Below are 22,960 nucleotides of genomic sequence, written 5' to 3'. Positions count from 1 at the left end.
TTGTTTCACTTTCATTACTTCTATATTTTCCTCATCAGTATCAGAAATATGGAAACAAAAAAGATCTTTGTGAAACTGAAACAGAAAATCAAATAGCATAAAGGCAAAGTAAACAGTACCAGACAAGGTGAAAGTGAAATTGATAAGATTAAATATGGCGGTAAAAACAAAACAAAAATAATTTTCTAGTGGAGTAAAAAGGATAATGGTCAGTAAGAGACATTTTGATTGTGAAACATCCACGAAAAGCATAATCCTTACGTGTATGTGACGATGTCATAGAATTTATGGGCAATTAAATTCTCTGGCTGGTTGAACAGCTCCTCGGGAAAAACTGCTATACCAGCTGGGACTTTACTTGGTATCCTGAAAGGAGAGACTTCAAATCATTACTAGTATTGGTAGTAACAGATGTAACATCCAAAAGGGACTTAAACTCTGTAAATGTAATCATTAATAAAGTTTTGTTTAAAATGTACGTGCATTCTAATGCAATAGGTCCAAAAATGACTTGTAATACTCTGCAGTATGGGGTGCCTAATGCAAAAACCAAAATAGAAATCTTATTCTGATATAGTACCGATAAATATATAAAACAAAATATGACAGTTTCAATACTAATCTAAGAAAAAAATATATTTTAATTTTATCCATAACTTACATGTCCATGAAGAAGGCACTACCCCGACTGAAGTTTTCGGCATAGTATCGCATGCTGGTCGTTATACTTCCTGTAAACCTGTAGTAGAAGGAAGTACAAATATCTGTCAATAGATTTACCAGAAATTAGCTTCTAAATCTGACTGCCCAATGAATGAATTAGTCCAAACTTTGCAACCTATAGAGTATAATGCTTGAAAGATTAAGCATAGCTCTGGCATCCTGAAGCTCTGAAGAATGATGAGGCACATTGATCCATAAGTCCACACCCTAGAGTCCTTTGGTTAAAAATACTGAGAGCTTTTTAGACAGTTAATGTATTGAAAATTCTGAACATGTACTAGAATCTTAAAGCTAGGTACCTTAAAAGTAGACAAGGTACTTGTCTTTACTAAAGCAATATGCTAGGGAAGGAAATTGAAGATTAGGATGACACCAGATACAGTATTATTATTTTATTATTATTATTTCTAGCCACGCTACAACCCCACTTGGTAAAGCAGGATGCTATAAGACCAAGGGCTCCAACAGGGCAAAATAGCCAAAAGAGGAAAGGAAATAAAGGAAACTATATCTTACGAACAGTAACAACATTAAAACAGACCTTTCATACATAAACTATAAAAAGACATGTCAGCGTGTTCAACATAAAAACCTTTGCTGCAAGTTTGAACTTTTGGTGTTCTACTGATTCAACTACCCGATTAGGAGGATTATTCCACAACTTGGTCACAGCTGGAATAAAACTTCTAGAATACCTCTTTTGTCTTTGTTGGTGATTCCAATGTTCACCATAGAAAATAGTTGAATTCTGTTTCTCCTACCGATCACCATGGTTTAAGACCTTTAAACTTTGCCTCTGCATCAGGCTGTAAGCAAATCATAAGTGAAGCTACTCATGAGTCTGATAACTGCTTGGACCTCGCATACACAGACTACTCTGGCGTTATAACAAATAAAGTTGGTTCTCCCATTGGGGCATCTGATCATGTTTTGATTTCATTACTAGTGAAGACTGATCAGCCTGTCCCTGATGTATCATACTCATGTAAAATTTATATGAAATCTTAAGCAGAATGGAATTTGATTTTGAGTGATTTTTAGGGCTTGAATTGGTCACAATTATATGGTAGTGTTGATCCTGTTGTTCCTTTGAATAAGAATCTAGACAAATGTAGCGAGTGAAGGACAAACTATGGTCCAATGATTGTAGATGTGCTTACTTGGAGACACAGGAGGGCTATCATCTCTGGAAGGGTAACGAATATGATTTGACTTGGAATAACTATAATCAGCTTAGAGCTTTTTCTCAGAGTTTATGCTTTAACTGAAAAGGAATATAATTTAACCATAAAACGTATTTTGAGCAAAGCAAATAATCTATTTTTGGGTGAGATAGCCATGTCATCCTGATGGAAGGTTCCTTTAAGTAGCCTTTCTAAGGGATATTTGCTACAGTGATACTCCCAGAAAAATGAACTGAAGGTTTCCAGAATTCTAACTCCTGGCGCGATTCATCCATAATATAATTTTAAGGATGTGGCATAAAATCAGGGGACGTATTTTTGGATATGACACATAGCAATCTTACCCCGAATAGATTTAACTCTTTGAGGGGGAAGAGTGGCGAAAAAAGAGGGTGCCGATCTAGGTACCCCGTGGACCTCCTATCCGCACTACTAACGGCCGCCATTCCTTTACTTGTGTTTAAGCAGGAATAGCTGCAGATAGAGTAGTTTTGGGTGGGGTCAGCAAAAAGGGTGGGTCCATCAGGATGACATGGCTATCTCACCCAAAAATAGATTTTTCGCTTTACTCAAAATCCGATTTTTGGGCTCGGCCATGTCGTCCTGATGGAAGCATACCAGAGAATTAACTTGAAAGTACTATATCTGTGGTTTTGTTTAAGTGCCTTCTACCTTGAATGTGGTCCTTATCTGGTCTTTTAGACCTGTATATGACATTACCGTTATCTGTCATTTCCACTAAGCTTGGAATTGGCTTAGGGCTTCCTGCCCCCTGCAGGGAAAGTGTCGACATCGACAATAAGGATTCAAGACTTGATTTTCCATAGGGACGGAAGGTAATACTTAGAGATTACCTTTCACATACATTGGATATCTGTACTCTGATTTGAAGTTGGGCCCTTCTAGGGTGTAACTAAACTTTAGTACGCTTTATTCGTCTGTAACTGAGATAGCAGCAATAAGGCGCAAATACATTTAGTATTTCTACCTTGCAACTAGGTTATCAAATGTAGTTACAATAGGGTATGAATCTGATCCAGCATTGAAAACACATCAGCGTCCATATTTTCTCGTCGAAAAAGTATGTAATTTCATCGAAATGATGCCACTCAATGGAGATGTGAAACCAAATCTGACTGACTTGTACAGGTTTTGGGAATGCATGAACACCGTGACGCAATGTTCACTCGGCACTGGTGTTATTGGTCAATTATGCACCTATATGGAACAGTGTGTTAGTCATCGTTGTGATTTGCACTCAAGGGTAAATGCACCCCTGCACCCAATACACTCGAAAGTCCCAAAACAGTTCACTGTTCATCGCAGCGCTAGACGACGGGTTTTATAACACAATACCCACCACCACCACAACATGTTTTATTTCATGATCTCCACCCAGTGTATGAGTGGAGTCTTCCAAAGCCTCTGTGTTGGAAGAAGTTCAACGAAGCAGCAACTTTCCTTGGATTGTGACCTGCGGGTGTACTGTCAGGATCCGCTCTGCGAATAAGGTAGGTGAGCTTTACTCTCAGTTGTCTTAGGGTAGGTTTGGATCCTGAGGTTTTTTGCCTCTGACGAGCTGTCCTCCCTTGAAGTCTGAGGTTCTTCGAAGATAGACCTTAAGACACTATACTGGGCACAGAGAAGTATCTTCCTTCAGTGGGCAGATTCTCAAAGGACCCCACCTCTTGGTGGGTAGCTCATTCTTGGCAAGAAAAGCAGGATCAGGAAAGAGGTTCAGTTCTCCTGTCTAGGGACTGAATGTGGCCTTCATTTCTAGATAAGACCACTATTTCCATAACTCTAGCCCATAAAGCTATGACAAACAGAAAATAACTTTCTGTGTTAGATACTTTTAGAGTACAATTCTCATTGTTTAGATTCACAGCATGGTGCGAGACTGTCCAAAGACCACGTGATGGGCTTTGGAGGGGTTGCTGACTTGAATCTGTTAGATCCTCTAGAGTACAATTCTCATTGTTCAGATTCGAGGCATGGTGCAAGACTTTGTCCAAAGGCCACATGATGGGCTTTGGAGGGGTTGCTATCTTGAGTCTAGCGCATGCTTTTAGGATCTTATTAAAGATTTCACTAGAGGGGTCCACTCCAAAGGTGTACAGAAGTGGTTTATCCAGGGCTGACTTACACGAGGTAATCGTAGTGGAAGGCAGGCCTTCTTCGAGTAGGAATATGAAGAAAACTACACTGATATTTGTCGGTTCTTTTGATTTCACAGAGGACACCCATTTCTTCCACGATGATTCCTATTGTCTCCTATTCCAACTTGACTTATCCTCTTCGATGAAGTCAACTTTATCCTTAGAGATTCTAAGCGCAAGCAGTCGACTTCTTGTTGGCTATATCAAAAGCACTTTTGAGGTCAAGGAAGGCAACTACACTGTTGGAGGACAATCGGGAGTAGAGTTCAGCTAAACAGTGATGAGTACTCCTCTGTGGAAGAAAGCCATACAAATAGGTAGAAAGTTTTTCTTGTAGCCAGTACATTAGCCTGGTTAGTAATATACGCTCAAACACTTTACTAAAACATGAAGTGAGGGGTTAGGAATAATTGTGCTAAAGGTCCAGGCAGCAGGTACATATCCATGTTGGTAGCAAAGATTATACAATTGTAGAAGAGGATTTCCAGGAACCTTCTGGAGTATACAAAGCACTTGATAAGTAAGGCCATCATCTCCAGGAGCAGAATTTTTATTTCCCATAACAGCACGTCGCAGCTCATCCTCGGTGATCAGCTCTTTGTCCTCCTCGTCTGATTTCAACAATGCAGCCATCAGACGAAGGTTGCGTAAATTGCTCTTGGAAGAAATTGCTTCTTGGATTTGTACAGGGAGATTACTGGAATGTGACTGGATTGACCAAGTGGTGTTGAGATCCTGGGCATATGCTTGTGGACTGTGATGAAGTGCACATGTGGTTTTTTTCTTGACAGTCCTTTTGATGAGATGCCGCATGGTCCCAACGCTAGTCTGGTGGTTAATTAGGTCAGTGTATTTATACCACGACTCAGTGTAGACACACTTCTGGAGAGCAACTAAATCATCCCTCGCCTGCTGATATTGAAGTAGATGATTAGGTGTCGGTTGTGTCTGAAAGGCAAGGCCAGCATCGGCCGGAACTCTCTCTGCTTGCTTAATGTGTTAGTCCAAGGTCCAAGCATGGGCAACAAGATGACTTTTAATGTGAGGTCTGACAATATATAGTTGATAGAAGTCATGGGTAGCTTTTACCAAAGAATTATACAGGTGTTCTGGAGAGTGTTTATCAAAGGTAGGTAGGACAGAGGAGATGTATGAAACGTATGTTGTGCAGTACTTGGGTGGAATGGTGATGCGGGTACGATGATAGGGGTCACTTGGATGAGTCTGTATTGCGTACTGTAGACATAAGGCAACACGGTCAGAAAAGAGCGAGGGAACAGAATGACAGGAGACATGTGATGCCACGAGCTCAGATGTAAGGATATGATCAAGAGTGCCCCCCGGATGTGTGTGGCACCACCTGTATCCCAACGGGTTAAATGGTAACGATGGATGTAGTTGAGCAGAGGAACTCCACTGCGGTTGGGAATCGGAGAGACATCACCTAGGTCTGGGTGTCTGGCATTGAAATCACCCATGTAGATCATGCCAAGGTTTGTAGGTGTAGGAAGTGCTGAGAGCTTAATGAAGCTAGAGGCAGAGTAAACATTGCATAATTGAATATGACCATCACCTATCAGAGAGAACGTATTAAGGCAGGAGAGTTTCCAATTGTTATGGTTTAGCACAACAGCTGGAAGTGTAGGAGGACTGTCAGGCCACCTACTGTCTCCTTGCCAGAATAAGAATTCTGATGGAAGGGATAAGAATCCATCTGATTCTAGCTTCCATCCATTCACAAAAGGCCTGCCACCAGCAGTACAGCCGGCGGCAAAATCTGTGGATGGCCGACCAAGGGAGGCCTGAAGACTTCTCAAAACTATGTTGGGTTTCCCAACGGCAGCCGTCAGGGCCGGCTCAATCTTTCCCCCCGGGACATTCACTTCCGGTGAAGGAAGGACATAAGGGGGAAGGTGACTGAGGTGTCTGCCTAACCGCCGCCGGTAGGGGTCCCGGCCGGCAACACAGTTAACTTGGCAAGCCGGTATGACTGTCCGAGTACCGGTGAAAGAATGTTGTGATGGCTAGGCCGACACTAAAGGACAGAGGGGGGAGGGGGAAGTGTCTTATAGTTCACAGGGAAGAAAGGTGGCGGCAGGTATGCCGCCTACCTTCGACCGTGAACTAAGGAAGCATGGCTTCCTTTGCCGATGACGTTGTGAGCGGCAGAGGAACAAAGATTCCCCTACCGGCGACATCGTCGGCTGCAAGACAGGGCACCCTGAATTGCCGTCTAACCCCAAAGCCGGAGTACCAGGTGGCGATGGGGAGAGCCGGTGGTTGCCGCCTGTAATGGCAGCGGCTCAGGGAGGGAGGAAGGGTTTAGCCTCTTTTCTCTAAAAGAGAATATAAATAGAACCTTATCCATAAATTCTAGGGGATGTATGTCCCCATCCGAATTAATAAGGAATGATAGGGTGAGGTTAGACAAGTGGAATTACTTTACTAACGAATACATTTACGAGTTAGGCTAGCCTAACTTTGGTAGGAACCACGGCCATGGTTGTTACCGCTTAAGGCCCCCAACGTATACGAAAAGTAAAGTTACATATTAGGAAGAGGAATAATAATTTATTTGTATGCATAATCTTCAATCGTATAATTTGCCTAATTAGCTAATATTATAGCTAAATACGGGGAAAGTCACTCTACTAGCTAAATAAAATGCAATAAAAATGGTGACAGCGGTCGTAAAAATGGCAATGCTCAACCTAACACACTTAAATTATTGGAATTTAACTGTGAGACGGGAGCCAAAATATATACATAGGAAAGAATCAATACTCAACTTTCCAAAGAATGAAGATGCGGAGATTGCATGATTAATATTCCGATAACTTGCGATAACACCGGGATAACACTTAGTCATATCAGCTACAAGTAAAGGAATGGCGGCCATTAGTAGTGCGGATAGGAGGTCCACCGGGTACCTAGATTGGCATCCCCTTCTTTCGCCACTCTTCCCCCTCAAAGAATTAAATCTATTCGGGGTAAGATTGCTATGTGTCGTATCTAAAAAATACGTCCCGATTTTATGCAACATCCTTAAAGTTATATTATGGATGAATTGCGCCAGGAGTTACAATTCTGGAAACCTTCGGTTTATTTCTCTGGGAGTATCACTGTAGCAAATATCCCTTAGAAAGGCTCCCTAAAGGAACCTTCCCTCAGGACGACATGGCCGAGCCCAAAAAAGAAAATCTTTCTGGTACAACCCAAGAACATAAGGGGTGGACTACCCTTGAATCTGCACTCTTGTGTAGATGCAACAGCTCCTCCTTTACTTAAACCATATGGTTCTGTCACTCATTGTCTAAAGGAAAAGACTGATGTGTTTAACAGTAAGCAGGGTAATGAGAAACTTAAAATTGTCCTCATTTCTATTTTCCTGAGGCTAAACTAACTAGTTTAGCTTTTTGATCTTGTGAAATTAAAGCTCTCTTGATGGACCTTGATGATTATGGAGGTATAGACCCAAATGGTATTTTTCGTTTGTTTTTTATAAAGTCTGCAGATTTATTAGCTCCAAAGTTATCTGTTAGTTTGCACAAGTTAGCAAGAAGAGGAGCTTTTAGCACTTGTTGGAGAAATGGTAATAATACTTCAATATGAATATGTGTTTGTGGTAGCTCAAGTCCCACTGATTACCGCCTAATTTCCATTGCTTCCATATCTTAAGTTTTTTTAATGTCTTTTGGCAAAACATGTTAATAGGTTTGTTGAAGTTAATCGTCTGTTCTCTAGTTTGCAATTTGGTTTTCGTAAAGGCCTTGGAGCATGTGATGCCTTCTTACTATCTCCAATGCTGTACAGAAATCCCTTGATTGTGGTCAGAAAATTTGTTTGATTGGCCTTGATTTTAATATTGCTTTTGGCCGTGTAAATCATGAGACCCTTGTTTTTAAACTCAAACATTTGGGAGTGGGTGGGTCGTTTTTTAGCATCATTATTGAATTTTTAAGTTATTGATTGCAAAAAGGGCACCAAAGTGAGTATTGGAATGTGATATCTGGTGTTCTCAGGGTAGTATTCTTGGTCCATTACTTTTCACACTATATACACATGACATGTGGTTTGGCTTAGAAAACAAGCTTGTTGAATATCCAAATGATGCTACACTCTTTGCATCAATTCCATCTCCTGAATGCACTGTAGATCTGGGGTTGCTGATTCCCTTAATAGAAAACTAGCTAAAATTAGTGTGTTGTGCAAATTGTGGGGCATGAAGTTGAATCGTAACAAAACTCAAAGTATGATTGTAAGTAGGACAAGGACAGTGGCTCCTCAACATCCGGATTTCAGCAGGGATAATATTTCTTTAACTCTGCATGACTCTTTTAAAAATTTTAGGTGTGATTCTCGACAGCAAATTTACATTTGTAAAACACATTAGGTCTGTGTCTTCTTCAATTGCACAAAAAATTGGCTTACAGTATTGAGAAAGTTCTTTAAGATTTTTGGTGATTAATCTATTCTAAAGAAGTGTTTTAATTCTTTCACTCTACCTTGTTTTGATTATTGTTCTCCTGTCTGGTCTTCAGTTGCTAATTCTCATCTTAATTTGTTGGACAGAACTTACAGTCTATTAAATTTCTTATTCCTGATCTAGATATTAATCTCTGGCACCGTCATTCAATTAGTTCGTTATGCATGTTGCATAAGATTTTTCATAATTCTGATCATCCTTTACATTCACATCTTCCAGGACAGTTCCCTCCTGTTTGTTATACTAGGCATGCAGTTAATTATAATAGCCAAGCGTTCTCCGTCATGAGATAGTGTTGAAGTGTTGGATGTTTGAGGCAAAAATAGTGAAAAAAGGCTAAAAAAAATGACAAGGAATGAATGTTGAAAAGATAACTCCAAATCAGTTTCAGACAATACTTTTTGATGATGTTAGTGTGATGGATGTTGAGGAGTCTTCAGCATCAAGTAAATTAGTATTACGAAGGCGGCAATTGCCAAATTTAGCATCAGAGAGTGGTGGGGATTTGGTGGAAGAATAACAGCCCAACAAACCATACATTAACAGTCCCTCATCCTTCTAAGGTAAAGACAGGCAGAGGCAGAAGGAGGAATATAAAAGAAAAAATGTTCTTCGGAATGAATCTATTGACGAGCTGGACTTTAATGAGTCGGAAGAGAATGAGGAGTGTGATGTGGGCCTACCCAGAGGGATAAGCTACTGACAGCAGATTAAAAGACTATCTAGTTAAACCTATAGATTTATTGATTACTAAATATTAAAAGTAATTCAAAACACCAAAAAAATTTTTGAGACCTTGATTTCTAATAATTACCCTTATAAATATAACTCATTTTTTAGATATTGATATTAACCCTTTGAGCGTCATTGAACATAGTTTACATTCAGGGATATTTACTCTCTTCATCACCATTGAACATATTTTACATAAAATAATTTCAATTTATTTCTCTTTCTTTTATCAAATGTGTAAGAAACTTCAACAGAATATGTAAATTTACGTATCAATCGAAAAAATCCGATTCAGGTATACAATAAACACTTTCAAATTTCTAGTTCTAATAGTTTTTGTGAGGAGTAATGTAATTTTTTCCAAACAAGGTATGATGCTTCAGAGACTATTATTTTAGTGAAGGGATTGAAGGGGTTAAAGTTATTGACAAGACCTTTTAAATTATGATTGACAATAAAGGAAAAATTTTAATTTTAAAGTACTAGTAAAAGAACTTTTACTCTCATGAATGTACACTAGATATCACTTTAGCAGTCCTCTAGATTTGCAAATGTCTATGTGGAAGCTTTTGAATAAATCTGTATACAAAAAGTTAGTCTGTCAATAGACTAGATAAAGAACTGAAACCTTTAATAAATGCCAATAGAGTTATATGCAGGAGACCAAATGTATTAAATAAATTATAACATCTATTAAATAACTATATGAAAAGGTATAACGCATTTAAGGAAATACCATTTGCATGCACACATGGACTATCTAATATTGGGAATTGACACTAAGGCCTGTTGAAGGTTAAACAGTCCAAAATGATGAGTACTATGATACATTACAATAACACAAAGGCTCTGGTGAGACATCAGTCTCATACCAGCGAATTTTACCCGACCTTCCAACCCACCAAGTGACATAACTGATAGCTTTTCATTTGAATTATCCCTAATGAGTCAACATGGATTAAAATCAACACAAAATCGTGCTCAAAAGAAATAAATTCAGTCTCATACTGGGATCAAATCCTAAGGTGAACTCTCTGGTATGGGACTGATGTCTCACTGGGTAAATCCTGAAGTGCAGGTACCACTTGTATTCTACTGGCTCAAGTACAACTTCGTTCACAGCATTCTCAACCTCACACTTTAAGACATCATACAACTTATTCCACATTACAACTTTTCTTACCTTTAGAAATTCTGTCGCCAACTTACCAGTAAATACAGATGTTATCCAACAAATCATCCAAGGAAAATGGGAAGTTGTTTTGTAAAAGTCCACCATCAGGTAGATGGGGATTATTCTTATCAGTCCAAGTACTGAATTTCTCGAGGATGTAGGCAGCTAGGCCAACGGGACTTTGGTTGAGGGCAGCACCTATCACAAATATTAAAGTTAAAGAACAATTTAAAAGAATAATAATTATAATAATGAAACTATTCAATGCTGACGAATGCACTAGAGACAAATTGGATTGGATTATCGCATTTACTCAGTACCATCGCAGATATCAAAATCATCTTAAAAGATAAAAAAATTAAATAAAAGCATTATAAAACGGATTTTGAGCGAAGCGAAAAATCTATTTTTGGTCGAGATAGCCATGGCGTCCTGATGGAAGGTTCCTTTTTTTGGTAGCTTCCTTGGGTATAAGACTACTAAGATATTCCCAGAGAATTTAACCACAGGTTATCACAGAGTTCTAACTTCTGGAGCGAGTATCTCAAAGGTTTCCCTTTAAGACATCGTAATACAACAGGGGACGCGCATGTCTGAACGCGCCACATAGCTATCTTCACCCCGAACAGAGTTAATGCTTCGGTGTGTAAGGACTGAGAATAGCTGGGAGCCGTTCCACAGCTAATCTCACTCGTGGCTACTACTGATACTCGAGACGTAAACAAACGGACGCCATTGCTCTAATGACGTCACGCCCGTCTTCATCCTGAAGCCAGTTGCTGCCCATCACCATGATACAGTAGCACAGGGTGGGAACAAAACTGGACGAAGTAGTAGGGAGGGTCCATCAGGACGCCATGGCTATCTCACCCAAAAATAGATTTTTCGCTTCGCTCAAAATCCGTTTTTTGGGCTCAAGCCATGGCGTCCTGATGGAAGAGTACCAGAGAATCAATGTATCGTGGTAGATTTTCCCCCAGTATTAAGTGCCTAGGCATTGACAAAACAGCAAAGTAATCTTAGATAAAGAACCATAGGAACGAAGTATCCTGCCCCCCTTGGCAGGAAGTTCCCATGGGCTATGCCGACGTCAAAGTGGTATTGAAGGGCTATTCATCTTGAGAGAAGAACTTGAAGAACTTAGAGATGAAGCGGAATGTTTGGTATTTGTATAGGAACATTCTGAAATTAGGCCAGTGGTGGTTGGGCACTGTGTATAGAGTTCATCTCTTGGTTATCAGAAGTAAGTATTCGTGTAGGAACCTTACTTAGTCAGGGTGAATATAATTTAGGATTAAACATCTTAAATTCTTCATAACCATAAGAAAGGAGGAATAAATAAAACTATGACAGGTATGTATTTCATAGTAAGTAGGAGCTGAAAGAGACGCATAAGTAATAAAATAGAAATTTTATTTCACAATGCAGAAATTAAATAATTTACAGCAAAAGTAAAGTTCATTTACAGTAATAATAATGTACATAGAAATAAAGGCTTGCTCTTGAATCTGAAAAGGAATTTCAGGATATTAGTAGGTACTCGTTCTCGAGGAACGCAAGTCTTTAAATAACACATCATGCTCAAGGCATGCGGCACTTGTGTGACACTATGACATTTCACCTGGGATAAGAACAGTTATAAAAGCACTAAGTGTTTTTAGACATCACTATGAATCGCTCGAGGGTCAACATAGGCACCCGAAGAGTTAGAGTCCCAAGTAACTCACTGTTCTACGCAGAGTTAGGTGCAGGTTTCATAACACTACCTGCGGCTACCACAAAATGTTTGACTTCGTGCACTTGTTTCGCATAATGTTTAAAGAAAACTCGCGAGGACTTCCAGCCCGTGAAGTTTTTAAGGCTTTCAAAGTCCATGCTCTGAAAGAAATTCAGAGAAGATGCCACTTTTCTAGGATCATGACCAGCGGGTGTACTGTTCGGATCCGCTCTGCGAATGAAGTAGGTGATTTTCGCTCTTAATTGTTTCAGTGACAGGTCGCTGCCCGATGTTTCTCCTTTGAAGAGTTGGCCTCCACCAAAGTTCGAAGTTCTGCGAAGATAGACCTTGAGACTCTCTACTGGACATAGAGAGACATCCTCCTTCAGGGGGCATATTCTCCAAGGGCCCCATCTTTTGGTGGGTAATTCATTTTTAGCGAGAAACGTCGGATCAGGGGAGAGGGTCACTTCTCCTGAATCGGTAAACAGGATGTGTCCTTCTTCTCTTGATAATGCCACTATTTCCCTGACTCGAGCTCCCGAAGCGAGAGCAAATAAAAATATAACTTTCTGAGTCAGATCCTTGAGGGGGCATGAATCATTGTCCAAGTTGGAGGCGAAATGGAGTACCTTGTCTAGTGACCAGGAGATCGGTTTCGGAGGGGGTGCTGGACGTAGGCGAGCACATGCTTTTGGTAGTTTGTTGAAGATGTCGTTGGACAGATCAATTTGGAAAGCATATAGAATTGGTCTAGCCAAGGCCGATTTGCAGGTTGAAATCGTATTGGCTGCTAATCCTTGTCCATGAAGGTGAATGAAGAAGGACATACAGAAATCAATTGTGATTTCTTTAGGATTTTTTGCCTTGACAAAGGAGACCCATTTCCTCCAGGATGATTCATATTGCCGTCTCGTGGATTCGGTCTTGTATTCCTCTAGGAAGTCTAGACTTTTCTTCGAGATCCCAAACCTCTTCTTTGCGGCAAGGGAGAGAAAATCATGAGATGAAGGTCCTTGATTTTCGATGATGAAGCGAAGACAGTCGACTTCTGTACTTGTTGAGAGAGAACTGGGCCCGGGAGAGGGATCAGCTTGGGCTGCAGCTCCAGGACCAGGGGGTACCAGTTGCTCCGGGGCCACTTGGGAGCCACTAGGGCCGCTGTCCCTTTGAAGGTTCTCAGTTTGGAGAGGACTTTCAACAGAAGGTTGGTGGGAGGGAACAGGTAGATCTTGGACCACCTGTTCCAGTCCAGTGACATGGCGTCCACCGCTTCTGCTTTGGGGTCCTCGTACGGGGCTACGTACAGAGGAAGTTGATTGTTGTCGCTCGTTGCAAAGAGATCTATCTGAAGTTCTGGGACTTGGTGAGAGATGAAGGAGAACGATCTTGCGTCTAGAGACCATTCCGACTCTATCGGGTTTGTCCGAGATAGAGCATCCGCTGTCACATTGCGGAATCCTTGTAGGTGAACTGCAGACAGGTGCCACTTCTTCTTCTCCGCCAGACGGAAGATTGGGAGAAGCACCTGATTTATCTGGGGCGATCTTGAGCCTTGGCGATTGAGACATCGAACTACCACCGAGTTGTCTAGGGTTAGACGGATGTGGATCGAGGGCGGCGGGGATAACTTCTTCAGAGTTAGAAGGACCGCCATGGCCTCCAAGATGTTTATGTGGAACGTCTTGAATAGTGGAGACCAGGTACCTTGAACCTGTTTCTGGTGGGAGTGACCTCCCCAACCTTCCAGTGAGGCATCCGTGTGGATGTTGAGTGATGGAGGAGGGTGTTGGAGAGGAATGGACCTTTTCAGGGCCTTTTCTTCCGACCACGGCTTTAGGAGGCGTCGTAGTCTGTTTGGAAGCCGTCTCTTGAGGTCTCTTCGAGCGATGGATGCCGAGCGTCTCCAGACTCCCGCGGCATCCTTTAGCTGTGCACGAAGCACTGGGTTTGTCACTGAGGCGAATTGTAGAGAGCCTAGAACTCGTTCCTGCTGTCGTCTTGAAATGCGTTTGGATTTCAGTAGTCGCTTGACAGACCCTGCTATTTCCTTCCTTTTCTTCTGGGGGATGGAAAGGCGGTGTGACTGAAGATTCCAGTGGATTCCCAACCACTGAAACTTCTGAGCTGGAGAGAGGCGAGATTTTTTCTCGTTGATCTTGAATCCCAGGTGTTCTAGGTACTGGGTAACTTCGTTGCAAGACTTTGCACACTCTTCGGGCAATGGAGCCCAGACTAGCCAGTCGTCGAGGTAGGCCATCACCTGGACGTTTCTTAGGCGGAGCTGTTGTACTATGGCATCCGCCAGTTTTGTGAAGATCCGAGGGGCCACATTGAGGCCGAAGGGCATGGCCCGGAAGGCGTAGCTTTTCCTTTGGAGTCGAAATCCTAGGTAGGAGGAAGCGTGATGGTTCATTGGAATGTGCCAGTAGGCATCCGCCAGGTCTATAGAGACCGTGTAGGAACCTTGAGGCAGAAGGGTCCTTATTTGTTGAAGCGTCAGCATCTTGAATTTGTTGTTCTCTATGAACTTGTTGAGGGGGGATAAGTCCAGAATGACTCTGAGTTTGTCTGAGTCCTTCTTGGGAACACAAAACAGTCTCCCTTGGAACCTGGTGGACTTTACCTTCCTTATCACCTTCTTGTTCAAGAGGTCTAGAACATATTCTTCCAGAAGGGGGGTTGATTGCTGGAAGAACTGCTGGAAGATTGGGGGTGGTTGCGTCCAACTCCAGCCTAGACCGTTCTTGATGATGCTGTGTGCCCAGGGATCGAAGGTCCAACGATCCTGGAATTGGCGGAGTCTTCCTCCCACCGGAAGCACTTCATTGCTTCTGGTGTCCCGAGGACTTGTTGCCTCGGCCGCTAGCTCCCTTTCCTCCTCTACCTCTGGAGGGACGGCGAGATGCGTCTCTGCTTGTACCCCTGAATGAGCCTCTACCTTTGGCATGAAAGGTAGTTGATGGTTGCTCAAAGGCAGGGGTGAAGACCGGTGACTGTGACAACACCGGTTGGGGGACCAATTGAAAGGTCTGTTGTGGTTGGGCAACCACTTGGGAGGTAGCGGGTCCCGGAAACTGACATCTTTGCTGACGTTGCTGGGGTTTTGACTTTTGAGGTTTCCTCTTAGGCTGAGGTCCGTCGTCCTGAGAGGGTTTCCTTTTCCTGGACATGCCCCACTTGTGGAGAAGGTTCCTATTCTCCGTGGCGGCTCTGTCAGTTATTTCCTTCACAAGGTCAGAAGGAAACAGGTGCTTTCCCCAGATGTTGGAGGAAATCAGCCTCCGGGGTTCGTGTTTCACGGTGGCACCGGCAAACACGAATTCACGACAGGCTCTTCGAGCCTTTATGAAGTGGTACAAGTCCTTCATTACCGTCAGTAAGTGGGATTTGGAGAGTACCATGTAGTGATCTGGTACTCTAGTGTCACAGGCCATAACTTCCAGTTGGACTTGATGAGAAAGAGCTGCCGCAAGCCTCTCCTTCGTGTCTTGTTCCCAGCGAAGGAGGTGATCGTTGAGCTTAGGGAGGTCTTCATTAAACTGACGTCCGGCGACGTCAGGATCGAGCCTTCCCACGACGAAAGTATGCTGAACATCTTTCCAGTGTCGAGCGTCAGGGGGGGTCACGATGGAGAAGGGTCTGCACTCCTCCAGTGCAGGGCAGGGTTTCCCTTCTTCCGCCGCTTTAAGGCATGCAGCTAAGGCCTTTTCCAAGAATGGAAGAACCGCAGTGTCAGGTGCAACGTACGTAGGGTGCTTCTTGCTCAATGCCGGAAGCTTAGAGCAGGTAAAGCCTCTACTCTTAAATGCGGAGGCTAGCATAGCCTGGGCCTTTGTGAGATCGAACACTATCTCTTCCTTAGGTTCGGTCTCTTCCTTCGAGGCAGGTTCGGAACGAAGCCGGACGTAACAGTCCGGGTAGGCCTCAAAGCTTGGGAAGAACTCCACATCTTCCAAAGGGACCGTGCCGATCTTATCACTGACAAAGATCCTGCCGGTCGCAATAACCATATGCTCTGCATACCTCCACGGGTTGGCATGAGAGCAAGCGGGGAGATCCTTGACCGAAATCTTCTTCGGCTCTCTGGATCCTATCATCGACCTGATGGACTCCTGGTTCTCCTTCAGCCTGTCGTCCATGACGGCTCTAATCAGCCGGATCAGTTCTTGAGTAGAAGAAGAAGGATCCGGAGTCGAGGAGGTAGACGGAATAGACATTTCCGTCGGTGTAGGAGTAGGAGGGGGGATGGACGAGGGAGCAGCTTCTAGCTCCGACTCGGTGTACTCCACCTTGTCTTCGTCCTCTTCGGCTCCATGAGCCATAAGCGTCTTCTCCGTGTCTTCCGAGACGTCTGAAATCTGTTCATCATCCTCGGAATCCAAACGACACTCGTGCATGGACTGAGCCATGACCACATCAGGTTCCACCGTAATTTGGACAGTGGGGATCACATCTTTGGGTACCACTGAGTCAGGGGAGGCCTTAGGGAACAATAGTGACCTCAGTTCTTCGGTGGCCAGGTACGGTCCGGTAGCATTTTTCTGGAAGCCACGCACCCACTTGCGCAGCTTTTCACGAGAAATGTCTCTAACCTCCGCTGAAGGAGGGTTATGGAAGGCCTCAACTAGGTGGGCCTGGCAGACCGTACAATCCAGTGGATTCCAAAACTTCAAATCCCCTTTCTTGTCTGCACAAGGGGCGTGAGTCCTGCAAGCCGTATGCCCGTAAAACTGCGGGCGTTTCACAGCGCAGAAGGCGAAATCACACTTCATCTGCTCCTCCTGTGGAAGAAAGAGAAAATGAGTATGGGGGAGTCATAAGAATGGCTCTTAAACTAAGTTAATATTAATCATTAATTTTAACTTAAAGAAGGTGTGATGCATAGAGAATGAAAATAGTAAAGGAGAACATGCTCCATGCATCTCGCCCGGCCGGTTACCATAAGCTTGTTCCCTGGATAATCCGAGTGACCGAGGGCACTGGATATAGTTTCCTAGAATTCCAAGTATTTTGGAATTCCATGGAAAAAACCAAGGACAAGATTGGGACCGAATTCATTCGGTTCCCAGTTAAGGGCCAGAAGGCCTCATTTAAAAGGTAACTGCTTCTGGCAACCAGCCGCGCTAAGATGCACATAGCATGCTGGAATTAGAAGAATGCAAAGAGACAGCATGATCACTAATAGAGCAGTACTAGGTACTGATCTTAATAGCAGAAGCAGCTTATCTGTTTGCGATATAGGGCTATCATAGTCTTATGATAGCTACAGTAAGGGGGTGCAAGTATTCTTGACGCCTCCGGGGCATCCGGCAAGCCGCCGGCATGCCGGAGCTCGCTCCACCATAGATTCTGGCATTAGGACAGACAATTTTCAAAGTCAGTCAAATACCAGGATGGCGGCCGCCGGCACAACGGCGGCACGCCGGCAGGGAGCGGCGGCTCCGGCAGTCGGAGGATGCCAGGTTGGTGACTGGGATAAGGATGGTAAAGGCTGTATCGGGTTACCGGCAGTATATGCCGGCACTCCGGCGGTTGACCGGCAAGCGGACGACTAGATAAGAGTAGGAGAGCCGCCAGTAGTAGCCGGCGGCAGCCGGCAGTCCCTCGGTACACGGGGGGCTGGCGGCAAGGTTAGGGAGAGTCACCAAGTAGGAGGCAGGTATTGCCGACAGTAGAGGCGGCAAGAGACCGGCACCCGGATAGGGAGAGAGACAGGGGGGAGGGGGGAAGGGATGTAGGAAGTACCATCAGGATTCCAGACATCCCTCCCCCTCCCTGAGGGGGTGTACCCATGATAGAGGCAGGCTCTAACATCCATGAGCAGGGGTCACTAGGGACCGGGAGCAAGGTAGCCCAAGGGAGGGCTAGGGAACACCCAAGGGGGGGGGGAGACTCCCATATGCAGAACTATACTGGTAACTAACCTTATAGGACACTATGAAGGTATATGTACCAGAGCGGACTGCACAAGGAAGCTCGGGTAGCCCTACTCTTCCACCCTAAGGAGGAGTTGTAGGACAGGGGACAGATGAGTATAAACTAACCTAAGCATAGGCTAGGCTATACAAGAGATAGGTGGGGAGGGAGAAGAGAGAAGTCTTCCCAGGAAGGGTTTCTGTACCAGAGCGGCCACTAAGGAAAGGGAGGACACTCCCTAACCTAAGATCAGGCAGATCAGCTAAAACGGTGCAAGAGTACAGTTTCAGCATGGAACAGAGAAACCTTCCTAACCTAACCTAGAACAGGGCTAAGAGTCCTGAACTAGGAAAGGAAGAAGACATATCGCTATCGCAGGAAAGTCATAGACTATCCTAGCCATAGAGGTAGGCTAGCCTAACCTCACTCTCGGACGCAGCCCTAAAGGGGGTTCATTCCTTTAGGGAGGACAGAGAGGCGATATATACTCTATTAGACAATTAATCCCTTTACTCAGAAAAGGAATCAAGGCTAAATAGAGGGAATGCCAAGGCAGGGGATGAAGGAAGCATATAGGGGTCCTAACATTAGGTTAGGCTAGAAAGAGTCACTGACTAGCCTATCCCCTATATGGTCCCTGAAGGCGAAAACATTTGCATCACTGTCAAAAGTATTGTAAAATAATAATGCCACTATCTTCATAACTTAGTCTAGGATCACTAATAAATCATGCATGAACACTTGTATGTAGGCTCCTGGCCTGGGGGCTATAGTAGCCGACTGGTATGAGGTCAATCGATGACCGATAAAAAGCGTCTAAATACGATATAAAAGTTCCTAGCTATGAAGACTAAATAAACTAATGTATTCGATTAGTATATAATGCCGGAAACGTTGTTGTGGCTAACTAAATAAGACATGCATAACAACAACGACGCCATAAAATGGCGGGTCCGGTAGAGGCACAGCTCTGCCACAAAACAGCAATTATCTCGAAAAGTAATATTTACTTTACGGCCAGAGCTTAATTAAACAATACTGGAACCTTGTACTCAACTTTCCAGAAGAAGGCGAGGCTGAAGGTAACGACATAGCGAAGATGCAAAACGATAAAGTTAACACAGGGAAAATCCGTCTAAGTAGGGCAGCTACTAAACAAAGGATGAAGACGGGCGTGACGTCATTAGAGCAATGGCGTCCGTTTGTTTACGTCTCGAGTATCAGTAGTAGCCACGAGTGAGATTAGCTGTGGAACGGCTCCCAGCTATTCTCAGTCCTTACACACCGAAGCATTAACTCTGTTCGGGGTGAAGATAACTATGTGGCGCGTTCAGACATGCGCGTCCCGTTGTATTACGATGTCTTAAAGGGAAACCTTTGAGATACTCGCTCCAGAAGTTAGAATTCTGTGATAACCTGTGGTTAAATTCTCTGGGAATATCTTAGTAGTCTTATACCCAAGGAAGCTACCAAAAAAGGAACCTTCCATCAGGACGCCATGGCTTGAGCCCAAAAAAAAGTTATTCGGCGAGTAAACTCAATACCGTTCACCAAATGTAACAGATGACGTCACAAGTCTCACGATTGACGAATGTATAGAGCAAAAGATTTTAAACGGCCAAATATATTGAAAGAACAAAGGGAGACAAGGAGTTATTGGAAAACTATGTTGTTTTACAGTACGTATAAGGGTAGGCTCAACTGAGTTATTAAGGAGAAAGTCAGAAAAACTTGGGATATAACATATGCAAATGTGAATATGAACAATAACTGTCCACAAGGTATTCAACTGGGAGGTAAATGATTGAATATGAGTGAATATATATATATATATATATATATATATATATATATATATATATATATATATATATATATATATATATATATATATATTTATATATATATGTGTGTGTGTGTATGTATGTATCTATCATCACCATCATCATTATTTCCTCCTATGCTTATTGATGCAAAGGGCCTCGGTTACATTTCACCAGTCGTCTCTACCTTGATCTTTTAAATCAATACGCCATTCATCATCTCATACTTCTTGCTTCATAATCCTCAGCCATGTAGGCCTGGGTCTTCCAACTCTTCTAGTGCCGTGTGGAGCCCAGTTGAAAGTTTGGTGAACTAATCTCTCTTGGGAAGTGCAAAGAACATGACCATATCATCTCCATCTGCCCCTCCTATGATCTCATTCACATATGGCACTCAAGTAATCTCTCTTATAGATTAATTTCTAATCCTGTCCTGCCATTTAACCACCAATATTCTTCAGAGGGCTTTGTTCTCAAATCTACAAAATCTGTTGGATGGTGCTAGGGCAATTCGTCCCTGGTGAATTTTTCGTTGCCCAATTCGTCCCGCTCAATTCATCGTTGCTCAATTTGTCCCCATGTCAATTTGTCGTTGGGCAATTAGTCCCCAAATTTTAAAAGACACCAGGTTGTTTAACTGTTTTATTTATTATTTTCCTGTTTTGGACAGTTGGAAACAAAAGGTTTTTACTTATATAGAGTTACTTCTAAAGAATACACACATCCGACAACAAGGCTACCTGTAAGATTTTAATTTCAGAGAAAGGAAAAACAAAGTTGTTGATGAAGAGAATTATATATATACACTAAGAATAAGGAGAGTGTAGATAGACTGAAGTTTTAGCCTTGAAATGCGCTGTTTTGTTGCCCTTGCCTTCCCGTTGCCTTCTTACCGGTGGATGATGATGTCGATGGCTACGAGGAACTTGTAGATGATGATGTACGATCGTGTGACACACGCATGTACCAACCGTGTGTCACACGATCGTACAATGGTGATATGCCATAGTCAGTAGTTTCCTATTTTGAGAATAATTACATAGGACCCCTTAGAGGAAGAGGAGAAAAGAGGCGACGTCTTGAACCACCATATCCATTAACTATTTGGAATGTTTGGGATAGATGCATGTCTGGGATTGCTAGAACTGCAAATAATTTAGAAGCCTACCACAGCGCACTAAAAGGCACAGTTGATATGAGTCATCCAAATATTTGGAAGCTCATAGATGTTTTGAAATGTGAGGAAAGGTTTGCTAGTTCCAAACTGCAGAAATTTATCCAAGGAGATGAGCCAATGCAAAAGAAAAAAAATATAGAGACATGATTTTGCGTATAAAAAATGTCATGGAGAGAAATGATCCCAACCAAAAAGTTACCTTTCTGAAAACAATCGCACACAATCTTTAATTTTAGAAATTAAATGATTAGCCAATATTTTAAAGAATTTTATTGTAACTTGTCTACTATTTTCCTTATATATTGTCTTGTACTATAAATTTGACTGAAAATAAACACTACACTTTTTTTTATATTTATATTGTAACTTCCCCCTTTCCTAAAAAAAAATAAAATATTAGAAGCAAAGTTTCAAAAAATTACTTTCAAACTAAAATTGTCGTTAAACAATTCTTTTTTTAAGGAGCAAAGTTTTAAAAAGTACTTTTGAACTAAAATTGTCGTTAGACAATTTATTTTTTTTAAGGAGCAAAGTTTTAAAAAGTACTTTTGAACTAAAATTGTCGTTAGACTTTTTTTTTTTTTTTTTAAGGAGCATAGTTTTAAAAAGTACTTTTGAATTCTCTTTTTTGAGGAAGCAAAAAGGGTCCAATATGTAAGACAAAAAAAAAAAAGGAGTGTCGAGAATGCGAAAATGAATCATTGAACTCGACGATTTGCCCAACGACGAATTGACTTGGGGACAAATTGAGCAACGATCAATTGAGTAACGACGAATTGCCGTCGACGAATTGACCGGACACCTGTTGGATATTGTTTCATTGTCATAACACGACTCATGTCCATACAGAGACAAAGATCTCACTAAACTGATATATAGCATTTTTTTTTATATGTAATTTCAGGCAATTCGATTTCCAGTTTTTACTTAACCTAGCTATTGGCTGCTTAGCTATTTTTCAATCTTTCATTAAACTCAAATTATAAAGATCCTGTATTAGAGATCATAGTTCCTAAATATTTATATGATTACACCTTATTAATCCTTTCTCCTTCCAATGATATTTTATCTTCCGTTCTCATCAGCTCTGTCTATCTTCTATTTGTCTTAAGCCCAACCATGTAATATTTCATGGATTCTGGTAAGCATGCTTTGCAAGTCCTATGGTGTTCTGCAAATAATGGCAACATCACCAGCATACTCTAGGTCAGCTAATTTCCTGTTATCAATCCAGTCCAATCCATCTCTACCATCCACAGCTGTTCTATACATTACAAAATCCATGACAAGGATAAACAACATAGGTGACAACACATTCCCTTAGAATACTCTGCTGTTCACTGGAAATTCATTTGATAGGAGTCCACTTTGCATTTGCTATGCCCATGAACAGACAACCAAATTTACATATTTAAGAGTAACTTCAAAATAACACAGGACTCTCCATACAATTGGCCGGTGCACAGTATCAAAGGCTTTTTCATAGTCCACAAATGTCTATAAAAGTGGATTTCTATATTCTACACATTATTGTACCACATGTCTCAAAATGAAAATTTGGTCAACACAACTTCAACCTTTTCGAAATCCAGCTTGTTCATCTCTCAGCTTTTCATTGATCTTTCTTTCTAGTCTCTTTAGAATGAGCATACTATATATTTTCATGAAAACTGGTGTAACTGTTATGCCTCTATAATTATTGCAATCAGCCAGGTCTCCTTTCTTTGCAATTTTCACCAGCACTCCTAACTCCCATTCATCAGGTTTTACCTCTTCACACCACATTCTACAAAATAATCCTGTAAGTATTCTGGGAGTCACTTCCTTTTTGGCCAATATCCATCTTGGCAGTTATTCTATCGTATC

At 42.2% G+C, this 22,960-nt stretch overlaps 1 protein-coding gene across 2 annotated transcripts in view; it reads right to left on the bottom strand.

Annotated features, from left to right (window-relative positions):
- Positions 1-22,960, bottom strand: part of LOC137623243 (juvenile hormone epoxide hydrolase 1-like) — a 90,500-nt gene that overhangs the window by 4,896 nt on the left and 62,644 nt on the right. For both annotated transcript variants that reach the window (XM_068353986.1, XM_068353985.1), the window contains exons 7-9: positions 10,494-10,656; positions 662-739; positions 262-366 (exon numbers count right to left, since the gene is read on the bottom strand). In XM_068353986.1, the coding sequence (XP_068210087.1) occupies positions 262-366; positions 662-739; positions 10,494-10,656 (346 nt within the window). The remainder of the gene's footprint in view (positions 1-261; positions 367-661; positions 740-10,493; positions 10,657-22,960) is intronic.

This window comes from Palaemon carinicauda, chromosome 30, assembly GCF_036898095.1.
Source record: "Palaemon carinicauda isolate YSFRI2023 chromosome 30, ASM3689809v2, whole genome shotgun sequence".
Lineage (NCBI taxonomy): Eukaryota > Metazoa > Arthropoda > Malacostraca > Decapoda > Palaemonidae > Palaemon > Palaemon carinicauda.
The sequence above is the reverse complement of the archived record's forward strand: the minus strand, read 5'-3'. Positions and strand labels throughout refer to the sequence as shown.